Source organism: Odocoileus virginianus, chromosome 10, assembly GCF_023699985.2.
Source record: "Odocoileus virginianus isolate 20LAN1187 ecotype Illinois chromosome 10, Ovbor_1.2, whole genome shotgun sequence".
Taxonomy (NCBI): domain Eukaryota; kingdom Metazoa; phylum Chordata; class Mammalia; order Artiodactyla; family Cervidae; genus Odocoileus; species Odocoileus virginianus.
Genome location: NC_069683.1, coordinates 24250839 through 24274248, shown reverse-complemented (window position 1 = coordinate 24274248; position 23410 = coordinate 24250839). Strand labels below are relative to the sequence as shown.

The following is a 23410-nucleotide window of genomic DNA, read 5'->3' as shown; positions in this document are numbered from 1 at the left end:
TCTCAGACTTTCACCTGTCTGTAACAATTAAGTTTTACATCTAATTTTATCTGTCTTTAGGCAGATTATCCCTCATTTCTTTCTCTTAAATATTTTCTCTAAGGAAAATGAAAACTCTTTGAAGTCAGGACTTTATTTGGTACTACTTCAGGGACTCACACAGTAATTAGAACAAAAAGCAATAATTAGTTGTTGGTTGGTGGTGGGTTTTTTTTGTGGCCGACAACTGAGCTCACAAGCTGGTTGGTGACCTGGAAACAGTTCAGACTTTGAAATCAGGAGGGCCTCTGAATGTGAGTCGTGTCTCCCATCATTTTTCTTCCTTGGTGGTATTTGAGTATTTATACTGGGTTCTTTCCTTATCAAATAAGAGCCATTGGTTGTGACATAGTATTTTACAGTAAGAAAGAACTGCTAAAATCCATGTTAGGATTGAGAGTTTAGGAAGACAATACAGGGTTAAGTTTCAGTTAATGAGCTTTGTGTGTAGAATGCAGCTAGCACTGGAGTATCTTAAGTAACATGTCGTTTGTATTTTTACATTGTAGAAGCATAATTGATATTTCTGGTGTTTATTGGTGTATCTATTATGATAATGATGCAATGTTCTATCATTTGTAATCACAATAACTTGAAATCTCTTTGTACAGGCTTAGGTATAATTTTCCTTCCCTTGAGGAAGCAATTGTACACATGCCATCATAGTTATGTTCATTGATTTCTTCTTCTGGTTTTGTTAGTAATATATGTAAATTAGGAAAAAAAAACCCAACCCAAACTCCCCAAAACAAAATAACAAAATAAGAATCACTCATTATCTCACTGTGCATTAATAAGTGCATTTCAGTTTTTTAAAAAATAGATGTGTATATAATGTATATACATATATACGTATACGTATCTTGCCATATTATCCTCTAATAAGCATCTGTATTCATATCCTTAGATAAATCTTGAAAGTGATTTTGAACAAATATTTTTGAAAACTTCCTTATCTTCCCATGGATATATCATAGGTTTTATTATTTTTTTTTTTGAACATTGTTTCTGATTTTTAAAAAACTCCTCCAGAGGGGTGTGAATTATAGCTTTCCATGCCTGTGGGAACATTTTCTTCACCTTTCAAGCCTAAGTGAAGTGAAAGTTGCTCAGTCGTGTCCATTTCTTTGTGACCCCATGTACTATACAGTCCATGGAATTCTCTAGGTCAAAATACTGGAGTGGGTAGCCTTTCCCTTCTCCAGGGGATCTTCCCAACCCAGGGATCAAACTCAGGTCTCCTGCATTGCAGGCGGATTCTTTACCAGCTGAGCCACAAGGGAAGTCCAAGAATGCTGGAGTGGGTAGCCTAACCCTCTAGTGGATCTTCCTGACCCAGGAATCGAACCAGGGTCTCCTGCATTGCAGGAAGATACTTTACCTACTGAGCTATCAGGGAAGCCCAAGGGGACATACCGTGGGTCAACTATTTGATAATGTTTTTAAGCTAAATCTTAAATGGCTTATTATTAAGACTCTTACCAAGACAGCTGTTTGAAAACAATGTTATCAAAATGTCCTTAGCATTGTAACTAAGATTAAAAGCATGAAAATGTACAAAAGATACATAGCAAAGTCACACAGTTCTTTTAATCTATACATTTCTTGAGGTATTTTTAGAAGTCCTGTTTCCTGAGTTTTTCTTCTCTCATCTCTTTTTGTCTGAGCCTCAGTGATGCTGTGATAGAGTCAGATTACACGTTTGCAGTTACAAGCCTAAGTTTCCTAATATAAAAAACAAGGCTGATGTCTTCCCTAGGGAGCTGTTGAGGGTTAAATAATACTTATAAATGTACGTAGTTCAGCTCCCGTCCCACAGGAGGCAGCCAGCTAATGGTTTTCACCCAGAGCCTGGATGTTCATGACCAGTCGTGTTTCCTTTCCTTCTGTTTTAGTGATAATTTTTCACCATGCATCGGAAGAAAGTGGATAACCGAATCCGGATTCTCATTGAGAATGGGGTAGCTGAGCGGCAAAGGTCTCTTTTTGTTGTGGTTGGAGATCGAGGGAAGGATCAGGTAAGACCTGGTAAATGCTTCCTGACTTTGTGTCCTGTTCCAGAGAGTCAGCATGTTACGGACCATCTGGGGATTTACACATAATGACATTAAGGTCTCTTTGGTTTTCTTTCTTTTTTTTTTTTTTTTATTTATTTTTATTAGTTGGAGGCTAATTACTTAATAATATTGTAGTGGTTTTTGTCATACACTGACATGAATCAGCCATGGATTTCCATGTATTCCCCATCCTCTTTGGTTTTCTTTTAAGTGAAATGCCTCGTGGGAACCTTCCTTTATTTCTTGAAAGTGATGAATACTCAGTAGTTAGAGTTATTAGTAGATAGGTTAACAGCTTTTGATACTGAGTACAAGAGTAAGTGTATGTGGTCTGGTTTTTAGTCCCAGCCTGGGCGCTGCTTGCCTTGTGGTCTTGGGCCTGGCTATCCCAGAGGTCTCTTTTGGCCCTAAGATTCCGTGGCTTTTTTCTTTGGCAGGTAGTCATACTGCATCACATGTTGTCCAAAGCAACTGTGAGAGCTCGGCCTTCGGTGCTGTGGTGCTATAAGAAGGAGCTGGGCTTCAGCAGGTAAGTCATGCCCCTTTGAGTGTTCCATCCTATTTCCCATCCCTGCTCCTTAGTTAAATGCCAGGAAATGATTCTTTGACCTAGGTTTTAAGGGATTGTTAGTAAAGGTGCCGTCTCTGAGGACACTTCCCAGTAGAGCAAATAATTGAGCTGATGTTCATTCTTCATTCCTGACAATAAATTTCAAAATCTTTTCATGCTTTTTTATGTTCCCAGCCCAATTCCTTGCTTTCTGCATGCCATTTTTCTTCCTGGTGTTCTCAGCTGATCGAGCGCATCTAATAATGCTGGTTCCACGTGATGCCTAATGCAGCAGCTTTTCTCTTTCTCCTTCTTTTCAGAGCTCTTCTACTAGTCTGCTGTCTGACAATTGGCTGGTTTTGTTGTGTTTTGTTTTAATTGTGGAACTTAAGACATAGTAAATATGAGATCTCTAACACAAACACACTTAGGCACAAATGGAATCTATTGAAGTACAGTTAACCCTTGAACAGTGTGGGTTTGAACTGCAGGACTCCACTTATATGTGGATGTGTTTCAGTAGTAAGCTCTACAGTACTCTGTGGTCTGCGGTTGGTTGAATTCTCTGATACAGGGGAGCTGTGGTTACAGAGGGGCCGACTGTAAGTCAGACATAGGTTAACCCCCAGGTTTTTCAAGGGTCAGCAGTATTCGGGTTAGCTCCTGAAGCCTCTGGGGGTGAGACTTCAGCTTTGCCTTGGGGATGGCATATAGCCGCAGTGCTGACACCCTGGTTCCTGCTCTGTCCCTCGTCTTTGCGTCACCCCTCGGGTCTGCTCTGTTCTTTCCCACTTCAGGACAGCTTTCTGCCTTCTGTGGTCCCCATTGCAGAAATCGCCCCTGAGGTTTATGTGGTTTGGGTGCAACAACACAGAAATCTGTCTTTCTCCCAAATTCTTTTGGAAAGATATCCAGCCCTGGGCCAGAGGAAACGGGGTGGGCCACCTAGTAGGAGCCTGGCGGTTCTACCTACACCCATATGTGGGGAGCAGTTTGGGGTGTGGGGTACTGATCCTTGGCAGATACCCCACTATAGCGTCACCTCAGAAACGCTCTCCTTTTACCCTGACTGCCTTCCTACGCGCTTCCCTCTCTCTGATCTCATCTCGCCCACAACCCATTCGGCTGTGTGGTTCTGTCCTTGGGCCTCTTCCCCCTCCACTACCCCCAGAGTAGAGTTCGTCTCTGGGGTGGACTCCGACAGTGCATCTCCAGCCCCGGCTGCTCTCTGCTCTGGCGAAACCCCCTGCCTTTGCCCCTGTTCCCTCCCCCGCTTGGGGTGCTGCTTCCACCTCTCTGTACTCACCTGCTGAGGTGCTCGCCCCGGGTGCTCCCCTCTGTTCAGGGCCTGCGTCCTGCAGGAAGCTTTTCCTGAGGCCCTCAGACGTAGCGCATGGCCCCATTGCCCTCTCTAGCCCCTGTCTCTTTGTACAGTGCTTGGCACCTTACCTTCTCTCTCCCTCAAGATGTGATCGCTTGCCCCCTGGTAAGTAAGTTCATTTAGCGAGGAGGCCTCTCCTGCTTATCTTTATATTTTCATATTTTCAAAGGATCTGCTATGTTTTACTAGGTGCTCAGTTACTATTTGTTGAGTGTATTATTAATAGGCTCTAACATTTTAATTTTACATAAGTACCAAAGGCTAAATTTGATTAGTTCTTATCCTTTGGTCTTTAAGAGACTTGATTCTGCTTAAAAGAAACTAGATTTTGAATTAGATAGTTTTGCCTTTAAACATATTATAAAAGCTTTATTGTAAGAATATGAAAAATACAGAAAAATCACAAAGGTGAAAATAGAAAGCACCATATTTTCAATACATAGGCATTGTTAGCATTTAGCTGTGTATGCAGTATGTATTTTTAAGCCATAATTGGCATATTCTTTCATAATTGGGCAGGTAAGCATTTTTAATACAGATTGCGAATAAGGCCTGTTGCCTCTCAGCAGAATTTTCAGTTTCTGGTGCTCTGATTCTCATGGCTGTACACTTGGTAAATGTCAGAATGGCAGTTCAGGGTATTCTGGGCAGATTTGCCTTTCAACTTAACCCACCTGATCTCACTTTTTAAAAGATCCCTCCTGTGCCTCTTGTAGCTCTCCCAGCCCTGTCTAGATGTGGCAGAGCATCAGGTTAAAGCTGATGCTAACTCATGGGCTGAGGAAGTGGAGGCCCAGGAGGAAGGCTTTGGCCTTACTCTTCAGTTAGAAAACTGTGATTAAATTTTGGTCCACTGTACGCCTTGGTTCTGGAGTTTATTTGTTCTCTGTTTTCTCTGAAAGAAAGAGTTGGGACTTCCCTGGAGGTCCAGTGGTTAAGACTTTGTCTTCCAGTGCAACGACTGTGGGTTCAGCCTGTGATCCAGGAGCTAGGATCCCATGTGCCTGGAGGCCAAAAAAACCAAAATATAAAGCAGAAACAGTATTGTAACCGATTCAGTAAAGACTTTAAAAATGGTCCACAGCAGAAAAAGTCTTAAAGAAGTTAACTAGCACTTGAGTATTCAGAGATGTTTAGGACAAGAGAGAAGTTCAGGGATGTCTGGGAGATGTCCAAATTCTGTTCTAACCCGTGTATCTTCTGTCGGTGTTGTCTTAGATTAGAACTGCCCTTGAGGACTTGATCCAGCTATCTGGGAAGGAAGTGGATGAATTCATTTAGGAAAAATAAATAAAGTAACCCACTATCATGACGCCTCTCCCAGGTTCTCTGGGAAGGGGCGCTGTGAAATTGAAGCATTGGCTTGAGACTGAGATAATGAGCCTACCAACATTTAGTTTCAAGCTCTGGCTAAATGTGGGGTTTAGGGACTCCCATTACCCTTCTTGTTAAGTGAAGTATCAAAATGGCAGGGTTCACAAACAGACTTACACTATCTTCCTCTGAAGCCCTTTCTTCTAATGCTTCTCCAGTTTTGTTCTTTTTTTTAAGCTTTAAAGCGAGGGAATTAGCCCTATAATTTCCAAGTTCCCTTCTAGCTCTGAAAGTCTTAAGTGGGTGATCGTTGAGTCTATTCCCTTCTCCCAACTCTAGCCCCTCCAGTTAACTGGCTCTCATGGGGTTCGGGGGGTGGGGTGATTGCAGTCATCGGAAGAAAAGAATGCGACAGCTGCAGAAAAAAATAAAGAACGGGACGCTGAACATAAAGCAAGATGACCCCTTTGAACTCTTCGTAGCTGCCACCAACATTCGCTACTGCTACTACAACGAGACGCACAAGATCCTGGGCAACACATTTGGCATGTGTGTTCTCCAGGTGGGTGATTTCCCCCAGCCCGCAACTGGGGGCAGAGCCCCGAGGGGTGCTCGGGCTGCCTGGTTACCCGCGAGAACAGGTGTACAGAGAGGAGAGAAGATTCACGTGTATCCCCCTTCCCCCAGACTTTATCAGTGGAAGACTTGGCCACTTTCCCAAGGAACTTGATAACTCACCGCCATAAAAAGAACATTTTCTATCTAAAGCAGCACTTGTCCAGAGATAGCCAGACTGGTAGTGATGCTCCATCACACCTGGGTCTAACCAGCTTGATAGAGCACGGAACTTTGCATGACCCTAGAACCCCAGACCTTGTTAGAACCAACTGAAGGCTTTTGTTTTATTAGAACTTATTGTGTTCTTAGAACTAACTGAGACCAGCCAGGAATAGGACTTGTTTTAACTCACTGGTTACAGACCTGAGCACTCTTACATCCTATCCAGAGTGCTTGGCTGAATAACCTGCCCCTACAATCAACCTTCTAATCCTTAAAGTCTCCTCACTGCCCCCCCCCCCCCCGCCACTGAAAACTATCTGGTGAGTTTCTTCACTGGTATGTATTTTCTCTTGCCTGGCAAGTTCATAGATTGTTTCACATTTTTCTTTGTTTTGAGCTCTGGTGGTCTTTGTTTGATTCTTTGACACCTGTGATTTCATCCATTCCCCCCTCTCCTGCCCACGAAAGAAAACATTTAAGCACAAATTTTCTCCACATTTAAGCTCAGGTTCCCACTGTTTGATCATGTATTTATTATATGCATGCACTGCTATAATTACATGTATTATAAAACATACCTTTTAAAATATAAATTTAGAAATGAGATGGGAAATTCTGAACAGAAGTTCTGGTTTTTTCTTTCTGCAGCCCAATGTGTTGTCCATGCATTGCTGGGTTACATCCCACTTTGGAGGCTGAGGAGAGTGTTTTGCCTGTTCTCGCCCCATCTTTGACTGCTAGGGAGTTGCTTCTGCTCAGCAGTTCCCAGACGCAGCGATGCTGGCTCCTTTAGGCAGTGGCTCCCCCATGTGGTACAGTAGAGTTTTGTCAGTTTCCGCCTATGAACATAGCAGAAAATGAATGTGAGATATTTCTGAAATTCATGTGAGAATCAATGAAGACTGGAGAACTTCTTTCCAAATAAGATTTTATCAGGGATGATGGGAAACACTTTGACATATAAAACCAGATACACCTGTTCTCCAGGGCTGGGCTGTCTTCTGTGGTCCCCTAAATAAGGACACTGTGTGTGTACGGGGGTCCTGGTGAGTTGATAGTGGGTATCATCTTAAGTTTGTACTCTGAAGCCCTCCTTGCCTCCTGGTTAAGCTTCCCCGCTGTGCTCTTTGCATCATCAGCTAGTTCTAAGGTCTCCTTCTTCCAGGATTTTGAAGCTTTGACTCCAAACTTGCTGGCCAGGACTGTAGAAACAGTGGAAGGTGGTGGGTTGGTGATTATTCTCCTGCGGACCATGAACTCACTCAAGCAGTTGTACACAATGACCATGGTAAGTCCCTGTTTTTTTAAACTTGATTGTAGGGGTTCAGGTCAGTCTGTCTTTTTCTGCTTTCCTTTAAGAATTCTTACTGAGCAACTCCAGTGAACAGTTAGCATCATCTCTGGGCTGGAAGCTCTTTAATTGCAACTAAGGCAAAAGTGACTGCAGAGAAGTCTCAGTGGCCCTGGGTGTGCTGGGGAGTGTGAATCAGGCCTTTGCTCTCAGGCATTTGCAAGTACTACACCAGCGAGGTGTAGATAGGATGCAGCTGTTGTGCAGTTAAAATTTCTGAGGTAGCATCCCACAGAGAGCCACGCCAGGCCCTGCACTTGTGTACTACGAAAAGGGGACCATGTCCTGACGTCCTCCCCTGCCCTCTCCCTAGTAGGTGATAAAGGAACACCGCCATCCCACTCCCAGGTGGGCAAGAACTTCGACTCCAAGCAGTGGGGGCGGGGTGGGGGGATATTTTCTGCCCGAGCTTTGGACCTGGCTGTAAGTGAGGAAGGCGTCCCCCTGGATGCACAACTGGTCTCTGACTCATAGGCTCTGCCACGTGGGTGTCGTGTTCTGTGCAGCAGGTTTTGAATCATGTCCAAGGCCAGCTGCTCAGGAACTGTTAGGATTGGCCTCGGGGTTTCGTGAGCTGCCTTCATCTGGCGAAATGGGCTTTCCTCAGATCTAGAGCCCACTTCTCGTCGCCTCCCCCCAACCACCGCTTCACCTCACCCCAGCCCTTCTGGCCTCGGAGAGGTCCTCAGATGTGCCCTCTCCCCTCAGCACACTCAGCTGAGGGCCTTCCCACTGGCTTTTCTCACGGGAGTGTCTGCTGGCTCACTTCCTCACTGCAGTCCAGTCCCTGCCCAGATACCACCTCCTCCTCAGCGTGGCCCTCTCTCTCACCCCCTGTAGAATCTGTGTTTCTCCCATCACCCCCAACCTGTTTTATTTGGCTCCAAAGCACGTTACGGCCTCTGAAGTTAGACATCACTTGTTTACCATCTGCCCAGATACCACCTCCTCAGCGTGGCCCTCTCTCTCACCCCCTGTAGAATTTGTGTTTCTCCCATCACCCCTCAACCTGTTTTATTTGGCTCCAAAGCACATTGCGGCCTCTGAAGTTAGACGTCACTTGTTTGCCATCTGGCTTCCTGTGCTCGTCTCTAGACCTCATGGGAGCAGGGACTCAGTTTTCCCCCCTGGTATGTTCCTCGACCCCGGAAGAGTGCTGGCCTTCAGTAAGCCCTCCTTAAAACACCTGTGAACGAAGGCGTCTCTATCCTCCCCCTGCTCTTACCTGGCCGCCTGCTTACCACCTCAGAGGGCCTTCCCTCACTACCCTGTGTGAGCAGTCCCCCTTCCCACCCCACCCCCATTAGCGGTCACTGCACCTTGTTTTTCATTCGTAGCATTTGCCAAAATTTCTGTCTATTTACTTGTCTCCATCCAACCATTTGATGAGAAGCTTCATGAGAGTAGGGGTCATGCTTTACCAAACTCCAGTGTGTACCCATCATGTCTGGTGTTGGCATGTGCGTTTTGTTGAGCAAATGAATACATTTTGAGATGCTGGATAAAATGTGGGAAAAGCTAAAGCTGAAGTGAGGGGATGTTTGTTGTGATGAGAAACACTGCATTTAGCGTCTGATTCCAGCTCCAGCGAATCGCATTCAGCCAGGTTAGCACAGCAGGTTAGGTAGGAGTGGATTTCGATCCTAGCAGCATCGCTGCTGCCTCTTTTATCCCAGGGCTGCTTGCTGAAACTTCTTCACATCCGGCCGCTGATTCCCAGTGCCATTAGCCTCTACTGATGGGCGTTGTCTCTTTTAGGATGTGCATTCAAGATACAGGACAGAGGCCCATCAGGATGTGGTGGGAAGATTTAACGAGAGGTTGGTCCGAGCACATTTTCCATTTCCTCAACTGTGGGAGCCATGGGGCCGGGGGGTGGGGTGCGCTGTGCGTGTCTGTCTTGGCCACAGCTGGAAGCCATGCTCTATCTGAGGGAAGGTGGCACAGGAGCCGCAGACGGTGAGATCCCCAATCTCAGCGGCAGTCGCGCAGCTCACTGGAAGCGGTAAAGTGAGTGGAAGGCTGGGGCCTGGATTCTGTCTTCCTTCTGGCCCTCACCAAGTCGCTGTCCGCTCTGGCTCTTAGCCTGCGCAGGTGTCGGAGGGGTAATTTGTCTGGATCCCTGTTTCCCCAGATGTGTTTCACAGAACCCTGGTGTTTAAGAGGGATCTTATGACAAAAGGGTTTTCTGGCCCACTATGTCTAGGAAATGGCTGATACAGTTTTTCCTTTCTGAAGAATCATGTGAGCCTGTTGTAGCCTCTGAAAACTCTCACAGCACAAGGGACCCCAGTTTTTTTGACCCAGAGCCCTGTTTAGGGAATACCAGTTAGCAACTTTTGAAAGCTTTAAGAAGGAAGAAGCCATGGCCTAGAGCAGTGGTTCTCAACCTGAGCAGTCTTGCCCTTGGGGAGACTTGGCAGTGTCTGGAGACACTTGGATAGTCAGGACCTGGCTGGGTGGGGCAGGGGGCGTTGGAAGGTACAGACCAATGATGCTGCTGAACAGCTGGAAAGGGACCAAAACTCACCAGCACCCGCCCCTAAGGAAAATGATCGGGTCCGCAGTGTCAGTGCTGCTGCGGTGTAGGAACCTTGGCCTGGCTGAATTGTGGGGCCTGGTTTCAGCCGCCTCAGTAAAAGGTGTGGGTCTGGAAGTCACCCAGCGCTACCGGATGGAAGTGAAGCCTGTGAAAGTCGTGTGGGAGGCCCTTTTCTTGCAGCTGTGGGAGAAGCTTGGATTTCATAGCCAAACACATGTTTTTCTACACACAGAAATGTTTGTGCACTATAACTAAAGGGAGCTGTCCTCCACCCTTGTCTTTATTTTTCCCTCCCTGTGGCAGAAGGGCTGTCCATTTGTGTGTGTGTTTGCCTCTGTGGTTGGTGAGAATACATGGGGTAGCCTTTGGGGTTCCCAGCTCAAGGAGACACCTAGTGCTCAAGGGTGAGCTTGGGAGGATGTGGGAACGGCCAGCAGACCCGGAGCTGAAGGGCTCTGCACTGAAAGAGTGCTCGTAATCAGTTTCTCAAGAGAGTTCCCGTAACTGGTCTCCTCTGCAAAGCACGTTCAGGTGCAAAGGAGGTGGGAATCATCCGGCCCTGCTCTACAGACGATGGTGTAGAGATGTGGGCTGGATGATTTTCCTGAAAAGTGCTTCCTTGTTGTGTTGACGTTGCTCCTAGCACCTCACAACGGTGCTTTTGTTCCTCAGGTTTATTCTTTCTCTGGCCTCATGTAAGAAGTGTCTTGTCATCGATGACCAGCTCAACATCCTGCCCATCTCCTCCCACGCCGCCAGCATTGAGGCCCTGCCTCCCCAGACCCCGGTGAGTTGCCGGGGTCCGGGAATCTGGGAGAGGCTATGTTTCCTGGGCTGACCCTCCACTGGCAGTGGTGAACCTTCTCCTGCTCCTCTCTGGTAGGATGAGAGTCTCGGTCCCTCTGATCTGGAGTTGAAGGAGCTGAAGGAGAGCTTGCAGGACACCCAGCCTGTGGGCGTGTTGGTGGACTGCTGCAAGACCCTCGACCAGGTGAGTGTGCGTTCGGAACACCTCCATCCCTGTCTGAACCACGCAGAGGGAAAAGACAGCGAGCAGAGAACAACAGAAGCCGAGTTAGGATGAGGCTTGGCTCCTCTGTGGGGCAGGGGCCTTTTCTGCTGCTCACACTTGGGCACGTAGCAGCAGCATAGCATAGCAGTGTGGATTACCTCCCCCTTCCCCCATGTTAACAGTCCAGGGAGCTGGGGTCAGGGGGAGATGGGTTACGTTTAAAGAGGAACCCCTCCAGCACAGGCTGGTGGGCCTGTGCCCTTTCGTTCTCACTGAGTTTTGATGACATGAAGTTTTTGCTTATGCCTTGTTCTCGAGTGAGGAGAGCTGGAGGCCCCTAGTGTTCACCCCCGCTCCAGTGTGAGTGCTGAGGAGGGCCCTGCGATGAGGGTGCCCAGTCCACCTGGTCTCCAGCTGCAGATAGCAGGCTGGGAGGGAGCTTCCAGGGTACACTTCTGTGCTCCTGGAAGTGGCAGGGCTGGTAAACTTGGCTTCTCCAGTGGTTCTTGGATGGTGATGGGAACTGAATAGACATGGCCCAGAGACCTGCAAGCTGCCAGGTGTGTTCAGAGTTCTGATCCAGCCTCAGCAGACAAGCAGTGCAGGCCTGACGGCAATGAGCTCTTTCTTCCCTCATGATGGAAAACAGCTGCGGTGACGCCGCCCACTCGGGGCTGAATCCCAACAGGCTGGTTTCCCTTTTCTTTCTGGAAATAGAATCACCAGCTATGCAGCGCTCTCTGCGGCCCAGGCTGCAGGCTCCAGCCTGCTTTTCAGCTACTTCCTGGTACCTTTATCATCAGGGGGAGTGAGAGAGAGGATGGGGAAAGGGCAGAAGTGACCACGACTGGCAGCACCCCTCCCTTCTCCTGGCACGCCCTGCCCGCCGTGCTGCTCTTCGTGTCTCCCCATGTGCACCTTCTACTCTCAGGACTGGGCAGTGACACTTGGGCCCAGGCAGGGGGGGGAGGAGGGGCTTGAGGAAGCCAAGTCTCTCCAGATGGTAACACTCAGAGGGGATCCAGGTCCTACTCACCCTAACCTGGCCTTTGCCGAACCCTGTGTCATGTCCTTTTCTTGTTTGCTCTAGAGTAGAGAAGTGAAGCACTGTGATAAAATGTACGTGGAAAAATCCATGAACATAATAAAAGGGTATGAAATTTGGACTAAAAATGTACTCTAAAATAATATTCTAAAATAAATGAAAAACCAGTCCAAAAAAGCAGAGTAATTTACAAACAAAATAGCCAGTAATTACATTGATTTGAAAAAGGTACCTGCTTCTCTCATAACTGAAGTGGCACAAATTGAAACAATGATCCTACGTTCCCATTTAAGACTTACAAGTTTAGCAGTACCCAGTGTTGGCAAGTGTGGGAAAAGAGCAGATTAGCCAAGATGGTGGTCATCAGACCCTCTTCGCCCCACATTTTGTAAATACATGGTTATGTAACAGCTGAGCTCACTCATAGCACTGCACGTGCGCATCATGATGTATCTGCTTGGCCACAGGCCACTTTTGCTCTGTAAGCATACATAAGCTTGGAGAAGGCAATGGCAACCAACTCCAGTACTCTTGCCTGGAAAATCCCATGGATGGAGGAGGCTGGTAGGCTGCAGTCCATGGGGTCACTAAGAGTCAGACAGTGAGCGACTTCACTTTCACTTTTACTTTCATGCATTGGAGAAGGACATAGCAACCCACTCCAGTGTTCTTGCCTGGAGAATCCCAGGGACGGGGGAGCCTGGTGGGCTGCCATCTATGGGGTTGCGCAGAGTTGGACACGACTGAAGTGACTTAGCAGCAGCAGCATATATAAGCTCACCTGAAAAGCCTTTGCCATTCCGTTGCATCTGCATTATGGCTGTCTTACAGCTCTGTCCACTGGGTCGACCATGAGAGGAGAGAGCAGCGTGTCTGCTGCTACGGCCGCTGTGCCAGTCAGACGATAATAAACATTTCTGCAGTTCCTATGACTCCTTGAGGTTTCTTCCAGCTTCCCTGCTCACGCCTTGCCTACTGCAGGTTCAGCAAATAGTGTGCACAGTGAGACAGGTGGCGTAGTTGGCAGGATTAGACAGCAAGACAGCAAGGCTGCAGAGAAGAATGCCTTTTATACATGGGTGGGGGTTCCATACCTGGCATGACACCCATTTTAATGCACACGTACTCTAACTAAGCAGTCCTTCTCCTGGAAATTTATCCTAGAGATAATGCCCACCGCCGTATCTGTAAATATGGCAGGACACAGTGGTGGCTTTGACCAGAACGGTGGAGGAAGAGGATAGTGAGGAATGTGGGATTTCTATGTTTTGAAGGACAGGATTTGCTGAAGAATCGGGTATGAGGAGAAAATGGAGGCAACTTCTGGCCTGAACAGTTGGACACTAGCTGAGCTGGGGAAGATGGTAGGCGGGGGAGGACTGGGGGGACGTTAGGTGTTGAATGTGAGACGGGTAGTAGGTGCAGAGGGGGCAGTTGTGTGTGGGGAGGGTCTGGTGTGGGGAGAGGTCTGGATGGAGACGTGACCTTGGGGCTTATCAACATCTGGTTGGTGTTTAAAGCCTGGAGACTGAGAGGAGATGATCAAAGGAGTAAGAGTCTAGGTGCTGGTCGATGAGAACGGCCCCCTGTGCCCTGCTCTCCCCAACTCCGATTTAGCCTCAGCATCAGCCTGACTTTGTGGGGATGGTAGTAAGTGGCTGGAGATTGGCCTTTCTCACAGCTCACCCAATATGTTTCTCTTTCCACAGGCTAAAGCTGTCTTGAAATTCATTGAGGGGATCTCGGAAAAGACCCTGAGGAGTACTGTTGCGCTCACGGCTGCCCGAGGAAGGGGGAAGTCTGCAGCCCTGGGACTGGCTATTGCTGGGGCGGTGGCTTTCGGGTAAGGGGGATCCCCGTCTTCAGGCACCCTGAGCTCTGTGGGAGCCATGTGCAGGATGAGGGGTCAGGGAGGCTGCTCCTGGTCTGAGCGAGCTTCTGAGTGATTTCTCTAGATCTCGAGCACCTGTCTAGAGAGAGCAGGTTTCCCTGGCGGCTCAGTGGTAACGAATCCGCTTGCCAGTGCGGGGAGATGCGGGTTCAATCCCTGGGTTGGGGAGAGCCCCTGGAGAAGGAAATGGCAACCCACTCCAGTGTTCTTGCCTGGGAAATCCCAGAGGAGCCTGGTGGGCTATAGTCCATGGGGTCACAAAAGAGTTGGACACAACTTAGTGACTTGTTCAGTTCTTGTTCAGTCGCTAAGTTGTGTCCAACTCTCTGCGACCCCATGGACTGCAACATGCCAGGCTTCCCTGTCCTTCACAACCTCCCAGAGTTTGCTCACACTCATATCCATTGAGTCAATGATGCCATCCAACCATCTCATCCTCTGTCGCCACCCCCTTCTCCTCCTGCCCTCAATCTTTCCCTCAGTCTTTCCCAGCTTCAACTTAGTGACTAAACAGCAACAGCTAGAAAGAACAATGCTGTTATCCCAAGATCCCAAAGGTACACACATATGTGTCCTGGCACACAGATACCAGGCCTTTGTGATCACTATTTAGAGTTGAACAAACACACAAGAGTCAAGAAATGGGGGTAAGAAACTTTAAAACTCTCAGGAGATGATCCTATGTATGACTAGCTTTGCTGACCGAGAAAAATACAGGTTTGTCATTTTAATGATTTTGATCAATAGAAAATCTTGTTTGCATTGAGGAGCTGCCTTTGAGTGCCATTCTTTTGTCCTGGGCAGAAGATTTATGCAGCTGCCAGGAGAGCATGTGCTTACAGCTTCGCAGATACAAATAATGGACTGTAGGATTTACCATGTCCTGTATGCATGATCTTCCTTGGTTCTCCTCAGAGCAATGTTAGCGTTTCATAGGTGGATAAACCCAGGCTCTGGGAGTTTCAGTGACTCACCCAAGGTTCCCCCAAGTCAGTGCTGGCTGTGCTGGGACTGAACTCAGCTCCTGACTTTGCTACTCTGGCTGCTCTAGTGGTACCACTTGGCCCTCTGCCTTTAGCATCCTTTACACTGAGCAAGGATCCCTCAGAGGTTCACTGTGACCTTCGCCTGCTCACCATGGAGCACTTTGGTTTCATGATTTGAAAACCTCTCTGCATAGCTAGTGATGAGAGTGAAACCCTCTTTGGGCCAGGGGTACAGGACTGGGGAGCCGTGTGCCCTCTCTGACACTGAGGGAGCGGTCCCCAGAGCACCCTCTTATTGTTTAGTCACTAAATTGTATCTGACTCACTAAGTTGTATGCAACCTCATGGACTGCAGCATACCAAGCTCTCTGTCCTCCCCTGTCTCCTGGAGTTTGCTCAAATTCTTGTCCATTGAGTCGGTGATTCTCTCTAACCATCTCATCCTCTTTTCCTTTTCATCCTCACCCCCTTTTCCTTTCGCCTTCAATCTTTCACAACATTAGGGTCTTTTTCCAGTGAGTCAGCTCTTCACATCAGGTGGCCAAAATATTGGAGCTTCAGCATCAGTCCTTCTCATGCATATTCGGGGTTCAGCTCCTTTAGGACTGACAGGTGGGATCTCCTTGCAGTCCAGGGGACTCTCAGGAGTCTTTTCCAGCACCACAGTTTGAAAGCATTTTGCCCTCAGCAGCGTGCTTTCATGGATGCTGGTAGCTAATTGCTGGGACATGCTCCCTTCAAATTGGTAACTTGTTTTCATTAGTTTGGGAGCAAAAATACCCTCAGGTCTGGAGTTGTTTTACTTTTCCTGCTCAAAACATGTGTCCTGACTTTTTTATCCCCCTGCCACTGTCTCTTGTTATCACCTGTGTAACAGGGGCAAACAAAAATATTTTCTTTTTTAAAATTCTCTTAACATTTCTTCAATTTCCTAATTACTTAAAAACAAAAAAATCCTCCTTTTGTTCAACAGGTACTCCAATATCTTTGTTACCTCCCCGAGCCCGGATAACCTCCACACTCTGTTTGAATTTGTGTTTAAAGGATTTGATGCTCTGCAGTATCAGGTAGGAAGTTAGGATAAGAGCTTATTTTGATTCCATGCTGAGTATAAATCCAGGTGAAGTCTGTAGAATGCAAACTTTCTTCATATTTCATTTTGAAAGCTTGTTTCTGACGTTTGGTATTGGTTTGGCTCTTTCCCCGTCAGGAGCATCTGGATTATGAGATCATTCAGTCTCTCAATCCTGAATTTAACAAAGCAGTGATTAGAGTGAACGTGTTCCGGGAACACAGGCAGACCATTCAGGTGAGGCTTGTTCTAAATCCTGCCGTGGGACCAGTGTCCTGCTGTGTATAAATGTTCTAAGATGTCTCCTTTTATAGTTGTTATATGTGATGTGTAGTTATGTATCTTTTAGACAGTGTTGTTGCCTTATGGTAAACCTGTTCCATATTTTCAGCCTCTTCTAAAGAAAAACATTCAAGCAAACTAACGAATGTATGTAAGCCAGATCAAAAAGTTGTAGCTTTGTCCCTTGAAAACTGAGTATGCTAATCAACTAAGAGAAATGGAATCATTTTCTCTGACATCATTTCTAATTCTGCTTAGTGATAGCAGGTTTTGAAATGATGCATCTGTAGCTAGAACAATAACCTTACCATTTAAAAGAAGAAAAGGTCTTTGTGAGATGTACTTTGAATCTGTGGTTTGGTCAGTGGCCTACTTTGCTCTTTAAACAGTGTTTCCCTGAAAGCTCTATAAATCTCCTGTGCTTGTAAGCCTGGATGGTCTGTACCTGTCCAAAGGCTACAGTTTTGTTAAATCATGACAGGCTGGCAGAAGGGAAGGGGCCCCATGGGCTCTAGTGGAGTAGGTCTGTTGAGCATTTTTTGGAGCTGGGCTGGGGTGGGAAGTGGGCCAGGTAGATGTGGCAGGTTACACCCTTGACCTTTGTGTATATGTCTGTCAGAGAGGTATACCTTTCATCGAAGATCTAGGCTACAAATAACGTTAAGTGCTCATGCCTTTTCCCTCAAGGACTGTGATTTCTTTTCTTGCTGAGTCTCTAGACTGTTCTTTCTGAAATTTCTTCCTACTTTGGTCTGGTTCTCTCAGCTTCAAGGAGGAAAGGCCAGTGTTGGGATAGGGGTGAGGGGCAGGCTGCAGGCAGTGAGAATACAGAGATCTGTTGAAACTTAAGAGGAATACACAAACCAAAGAAGGGAAGCCTTTCCCTGAAATGCATGGCTCAGCCCTCGCCGCTCCTGGGGTTTGTCTTCAGAGACCCTCTCGTATTACCAGAGTCGTTTTGTCTCCAGGCTGGAGCTGAAGTGCAGAAGAGGTGACCTGACTTTATGAGGCTACATTTATGTCCCTTTGAGGCCTCTTCTTGTTGGAAATTGAGATATAGAAGAATATTAGGTTTAAAGTCAGCTCCGCCTCTCTGGGGTCTGCTGCTTTTATGAGGTGCTTGTTTAGTTCTTCTCTGTAAAAATCCAAGACATGGGGCCCCATTGAGGGCATCTGTCCTACTGTTGGAAATGAGTGGGGTCTCTGCCTCTTTGATCCCTCAACTTCTTGCAAAACAGTTACAAAATCTTATTTGTAATGAAATACTTCAAACTACAGAACAGCAGAGACCAATGTAACATAATACTGAGGTGCCCAGCACTTAAGCTTAAGAAAAGGCTGGCATTTTGCTGCTTGCTGTGTTTGTTTCATATCTTAAAAGCCATTTATATTTTTGTTTTAAAGATCTAAAACTTCAGTGTGGAAGTCCCTCTTGTACCCTTCCCCATCTGTTCCCTTCTGTCACTTCCCTTAGATAACTCTGCTCTGAGGTTGTGTATCTCCTTCCAATTTATGTGTTTATATTTCCCTACATAATTATGTATCCATAAATGGTAGCATACTGTACTTGTCCTTTTTCAGCTTGCCTTTTTTCACTCAACATTTGTTTTTGGGTTTGTCCATACTGAAACTTGAGATCTGATTGATTCATTTTTAAGCACTATGTGAGTACATTACAGTTTATATGTGTCTAGAATTGGAATTGTTGGGTTTTGGAATATGCATCGATTTCCATCTTTCTCAGATTTTGCCAAATTCTTTCAAGTGTTTGTGCAGAATTACCTTCCCCCCACCACTTCTTTTTTTTTTTTCCACCTCCCTCTCCACCCGATCCCTCTGGGTCTTCCCAGTGCACCAGGCCCGAGCACTTGTCTCATGCACCCAACCTGGGCTGGTGATCTGTTTCACCCTAGATAATATACATGTTTCAATGCTGTTCTCTTGAAACATCCCACCCTCGCCTTCTCCCAGAGTCCACAAGTCTGTTCTCTACATCTGAGTCTCTTTTTCTGTTTTGCATATAGGGTTATCGTTACCATCTTTCTAAAGTCCATATATATGTGTTAGTATACTGTAATGGTCTTTATCTTTCTGGCTTACTTTGCTCTGTATAATGGGCTCCAGTTTCATCCGTCTCGTTAGAACTGATTCAAATGAATTCTTTTTAATGGCTGAGTAATATTCCATGGTGTATATGTACCACAGCTTCCTCATCCATTCGTCTGCTGATGGGCATCTGGGTTGTTTCCATGTCCTGGCTATTATAAACAGTGCTGCGATGAACATTGGGGTGCACGTGTCTCTTTCAGATCTGGTTTCCTTGGTGTGTATGCCCAGAAGTGGGATTGCTGGGTCATATGGCAGTTCTATTTCCAGCTTTTTAAGAAATCTCCACACTGTTTTCCATAGTGGCTGTACTAATTTGCATTCCCACCAAGAGTGTAAGAGGGTTCCCTTTTCTCCACACCCTCTCCAGCATTTATTGCTTGTAGACTTTTGGATAGCAGCCATCCTGACTGGCGTATAATGGTACCTCATTGTGGTTTTGATTTGCATTTCTCTGATAATGAGTGATGTTGAGCATCTTTTCATGTGTTTGTTAGCCATCTGTATGTCTTCCTTGGAGAAATGTCTGTTGAATTCTTTGGCCCATTTCTTGATTGGGTCATTTATTTTTCTGGAGTTGAGCTGGAGGAGTTGCTTGTATATTTTTGAGATTAATCCTTTGTCTGTTGCTTCGTTTGCTATTATTTTCTCCCAATCTGAGGGCTGTCGTTTCACCTTGCTTATAGTTTCCTTTGTTGTGCAAAAGCTTTTAAGTTTCATAAGGTCCCATTTGTTTATTTTTGCTTTTATTTCTAAAATTCTGGGATGTGGGTCATAGAGGATCCTGCTGTGATTTATGTCGGAGAGTGTTTTACCTATGTTCTCCTCTAGGAGTTTTATAGTTTCTGGTCTGACATTTAGATCTTTAATCCATTTTGAGTTTATTTTTGTGTATGGTGTTAGAAAGTGTTCTAGTTTCATTCTTTTACAGGTGGTTGACCAGTTTTCCCAGCACTACTTGTTAAAGAGGTTGTCTTTTTTCCATTGTATATCCTTGCCTCCTTTGTCGAAGATAAGGTGACCATAGGTTCGTGGATTTATCTCTGGGCTTTCTATTCTGTTCCATTGATCTATATTTCTGTCTTTGTGCCAGTACCATACTGTCTTGATGACTGTGGCTTTGTAGTAGAGTCTGAAGTCAGGCAGATTGATTCCTCCAGTTCCATTCTTCTTTCTCAGGATTACTTTGGCTATTCGAGGTTTTTTGTATTTCCATACAAATTGTGAAATTATTTGTTCTAGTTCTGTGAAAAATACTGTTGGTAGTTTGATAGGGATTGCATTGAATCTATAGATTGCTTTGCCCCCACCACTTCTTGAGTCCTTGTTTCCCCATGTCCTCACAAACATTGGTATTTTACTGCTAATTAAGTTTTGCCCGCATGCATAGGAAGTGGGATCTCCTTGTTGTCTTCAGCATTGTGCTAATTACTAGTGAGGTTCAACACTGTTGTTTATGTTAATTGACTATTCAGGTTTCCTCTCCTGTAAAATACCTCTTCATGGTCTTTTGCAAACTTGAAAAAAGCAGGAACCCCTAAAGGAACTAAGAGGTTGTTTATACGCATAAGGGAGCCAAGTTCGAGGCGAGTTTGTGACAAGCTAATAATAGAAATGTGTGAGCATTAAGAAGACCATGAGTCTTAGAAGCAGCCCCACTAGTGCAGGGAGACTTGGCCTTTATATTGACGGTGTCGAAGCAGGACACACAGGACACAGCGTTTTGGAGATGCTTGGGAAACCCGAAGTCTTCCACTTAGCCATTGCTGGGGCCAAGCTTGCCTCTGGTCCACTGGCCAGAGTGAGGCTGGGGGAGGCATGAGAAAGAGGGGAGAGAAAGGAAACGGAGGCATCACTTGTCACTTGCCAGGTCCCAGGCAGAGCATTTGTGCAGATTTACTTAATTTTACCTAATTTACCTAATTTTTTTCTCAAGCAGCCATCAGTATTTCCTTCATTTTCTGGAGAGGAATCTGAGGCTCTGAGAGGAAGGGCTACAGAGTCAGTGGTTGAACTGTTAGGACCCAGGCATCTGACTCTAAGCTGTCCCTGCTTTGTCCTACCAGGGAAGGAAGAATGAGAGAAAGAAGACAGAGGAGGGGGGAGAGGGGAAAGAGAAGGCCTTTATGGTGACTTACCAGTGATTGCAGCCGTGGTATTAGGCGGCCAAGCTAACAATGTACATTTTTCCTTCCCACAGTACATACATCCTGCAGATGCTGTGAAACTGGGCCAGGCTGAGCTCGTTGTGATTGACGAAGCTGCTGCCATCCCCCTTCCCCTGGTGAAGAGTCTTCTGGGCCCCTACCTTGTTTTCATGGCGTCCACCATCAATGGGTGAGCACCTGGGGCAGGGGCCCTTGCTCACTTTACAAGTTGTTGCCAGTTAGGTAGGATTTAGTGAACGTGACCTGGGCCTGCATGGATAGGGCTGACTCCTAAAGTTTGAGTCTTTGGGCCCGCTTCACTCTCTCATTGGCCATCTCCTTTACCCTTTCATGGTAAACTACAGCTCCCTCTGGTGTGAGCTATAGCCCACCAGAACAGGCAACACCAGACTGAGGAATTTCATTACCCAGTTGATGAATGTCTCCTGTCTAGGTCTGACCAGGTTCTAGAGAGCACATGGATGGCAATACCAGTGTCTTGGGCTTCCCAGGTGCCGCTAGTGGTAAAGAACCCGCCTGCCAGTGCAGGAGACATAAGAGACTTAGGTTTGATCCCTGCACTGGGAAGATTCCCTGGAGGAGGGCGTGGCAACCCACTCTAGTATTCTTGCCTGGAGAATCCCATGGACAGAGGAGCCTGGTGGGCTGCAGTCCATAGGGGCACAAAGAGTCGGACATGACCAAAGCGATTTAGCACACACACGCACCAATGTCTCATCCCCTAGAATTATGTGAAAACATAGTATTAAAGTAACTGTGTCATTGTCATAAGAAAGCAGACTCGAGAGCTTTTTTAAAATTTTGAAATATTTGGTTGTTTGCTATGGAAAAGTGAGAAAGGGAAGGTAAGCAAAAAGAAATCCGGTGATCTGACTCTCTAGAGATAACTTGTTAGAATTTTGGTGTACATTTATTTTACTTTTTCACTTTGAATAAGAACGTAAACATAGTTACCATAATGTTTTGCATTTGCTTTTTCATGTAAAAATATACTGGGAATTCCTTGGTGGTTCAGTGGTTAGGAATCTGAACTTCCTCTGCTGGTGGCCTGGGTTTGATCCCTGGTCAAGAAGCCAAGATCCCACAAACTACACAGTGTGGCCAGAAAAAAAAAAAAAAGAATATACTGTGAAATCTTCCCAGGTCAGTGTGTACTTGCCTTCATTGTTGATTTCTACATGAAAGTCACATTTTGAAGAAATAATTCTATATTTTAGATTTATTATTTGACTGTTTTCCTTACACTGAAAATAGTTAAATAAGGTGTATTTTACTTTTCTGGTAACAACTTTATTGAGATATTATGCACACACTATACAGTTTACTCATTTAAAGTGTATGATTCAATGATTTTTAGTATATTCATAGAGTTGTGCAGCCATCACAACAATTTAGAACATTTTCATTTTCCCGGAAAGAAACCCTGTGCCCTTTAATTATCATCCTTCCTTTTCCTCAGTTCTAGGTAATCACTAGTCAGCTTTATATATCTATGGATTTGCCTAGTCTGAACTCTTGATAGAAGTGGAACCTTTGAATATGTGGTCTTTTGTGATTGGCTTCTTTCACTAACCATGATGTTTGCAAGGTTCTTCCATGTAGCTTATATCAGTACGTCATTCCTTTTCATGGCCAAATAATATTCCTGTGCATGTTTATGCACATCTTGTTTTTCCATTTGTCTGTTGATGATCATTTGAGTTGTTTCTCTTTTGGCTAGTACAGTGCTGCTGTGAACATTCATGAGCAGGTTTTTGTGTAGACACCTTTTCTGCTCTCGAGGGTATACTTAGAAGTTAAATTAGTGGGTCAAATGGTAACTTTCTAACTGAAGAACTGCCAGATTGTTTTCCAAAGCAACAATACCATTTTACATTCCCACCAGTAGTGTGTAAGGGCTCCATATCTTTGCTAGCATTTATATGTCCTTTTTGACTATAGCCATCCTAGTGAGCATGAAATGATGTCTCATGTGATCTTCATTTGCATGTCCCTTTCAGTTGACTGATGTGGGGCATCCTATCATGTGCTTTTTGGCCATAGTGTATTTTCTTTGGAGAAGTATCTATTCAGGTACTCTCTTCATTTTTCTAATTGAAAATTACAAAAATTTTCCAGTTTATGTCCTCTTTCAAGGGAAAGTAGTCATGAAAAAAATTACTTAGATGGTGGATTTGTTTAATCTTGATTTTTTCCAAACTGGAAATGCTCTCTGTTCATTTTTCAAGCATACAACTTCTTATAGCAGCTCTCATTAATCGACTGTTCATCTTTGTTCCATTTCCATTATACTAAAGGCTTTGTTCATGTCATCTTTGTTTTTTAGTTCGTAGTACAGCCTTGTGAGCTGTGCACACTAATCCCCTTTTGAGGAGGAGGCTAAAAGAGGTTGAGTTCCTGGCCCAGAGGTACTAAACAGACATGCCAGGACTTGAGCCCAGGCCTGGATGGCTCAGAGTTGAGCCACCATGCAGCCCAGCTTCCTTTGGGCGTTCACATGCCCTGCTGGCAGTTCAGAGGTGAAGGGCTGTTCTCAGCAAGCAGGAACCTGGAGTTTCATCAGGATGAGGAAAGTAGTTTCTCTGTCCCCTCCTGGAGAGGTGATTTGGCACCTCGAGCCTAACTGCCGTTGCTTTTTCTCCTAGCTACGAGGGCACTGGCCGGTCCCTGTCCCTCAAGCTAATTCAGCAGCTCCGTCAACAGAGTGCCCAGAGCCAGGTCAGCACCACTGCTGAGAACAAGACCACGACGACGGCCAGGCTGGCATCAGGTACCCCCAGGGCTCTGGATGGGCCTGCAGTGCACAGCAAGGCACTTCACACTCTTACTGGATC

General features: G+C 45.8%; 1 protein-coding gene across 3 annotated transcripts in view; it reads left to right on the top strand.

The window, feature by feature from the left end:
- The window catches only part of NAT10 (N-acetyltransferase 10), a 39800-nt gene that overhangs the window by 733 nt on the left and 15657 nt on the right, over positions 1-23410 (top strand). For 2 of the 3 annotated variants that reach the window (XM_020912239.2, XM_070473194.1), the window contains exons 2-13: positions 1935-2057; positions 2534-2625; positions 5732-5903; positions 7287-7409; positions 9231-9292; positions 10687-10801; positions 10898-11005; positions 13781-13914; positions 15922-16015; positions 16159-16257; positions 20609-20745; positions 23222-23346. In XM_020912239.2, coding sequence (XP_020767898.1) covers positions 1950-2057; positions 2534-2625; positions 5732-5903; positions 7287-7409; positions 9231-9292; positions 10687-10801; positions 10898-11005; positions 13781-13914; positions 15922-16015; positions 16159-16257; positions 20609-20745; positions 23222-23346 — 1369 coding nt within the window. In that variant the 5' untranslated portion in view covers positions 1935-1949. Of the gene's footprint in view, positions 1-1934; positions 2058-2533; positions 2626-5731; positions 5904-6255; positions 6442-7286; positions 7410-9230; positions 9293-10686; positions 10802-10897; positions 11006-13780; positions 13915-15921; positions 16016-16158; positions 16258-20608; positions 20746-23221; positions 23347-23410 lie in introns of those variants that run through there. The other variant, XM_020912242.2, reaches the window with a different exon arrangement.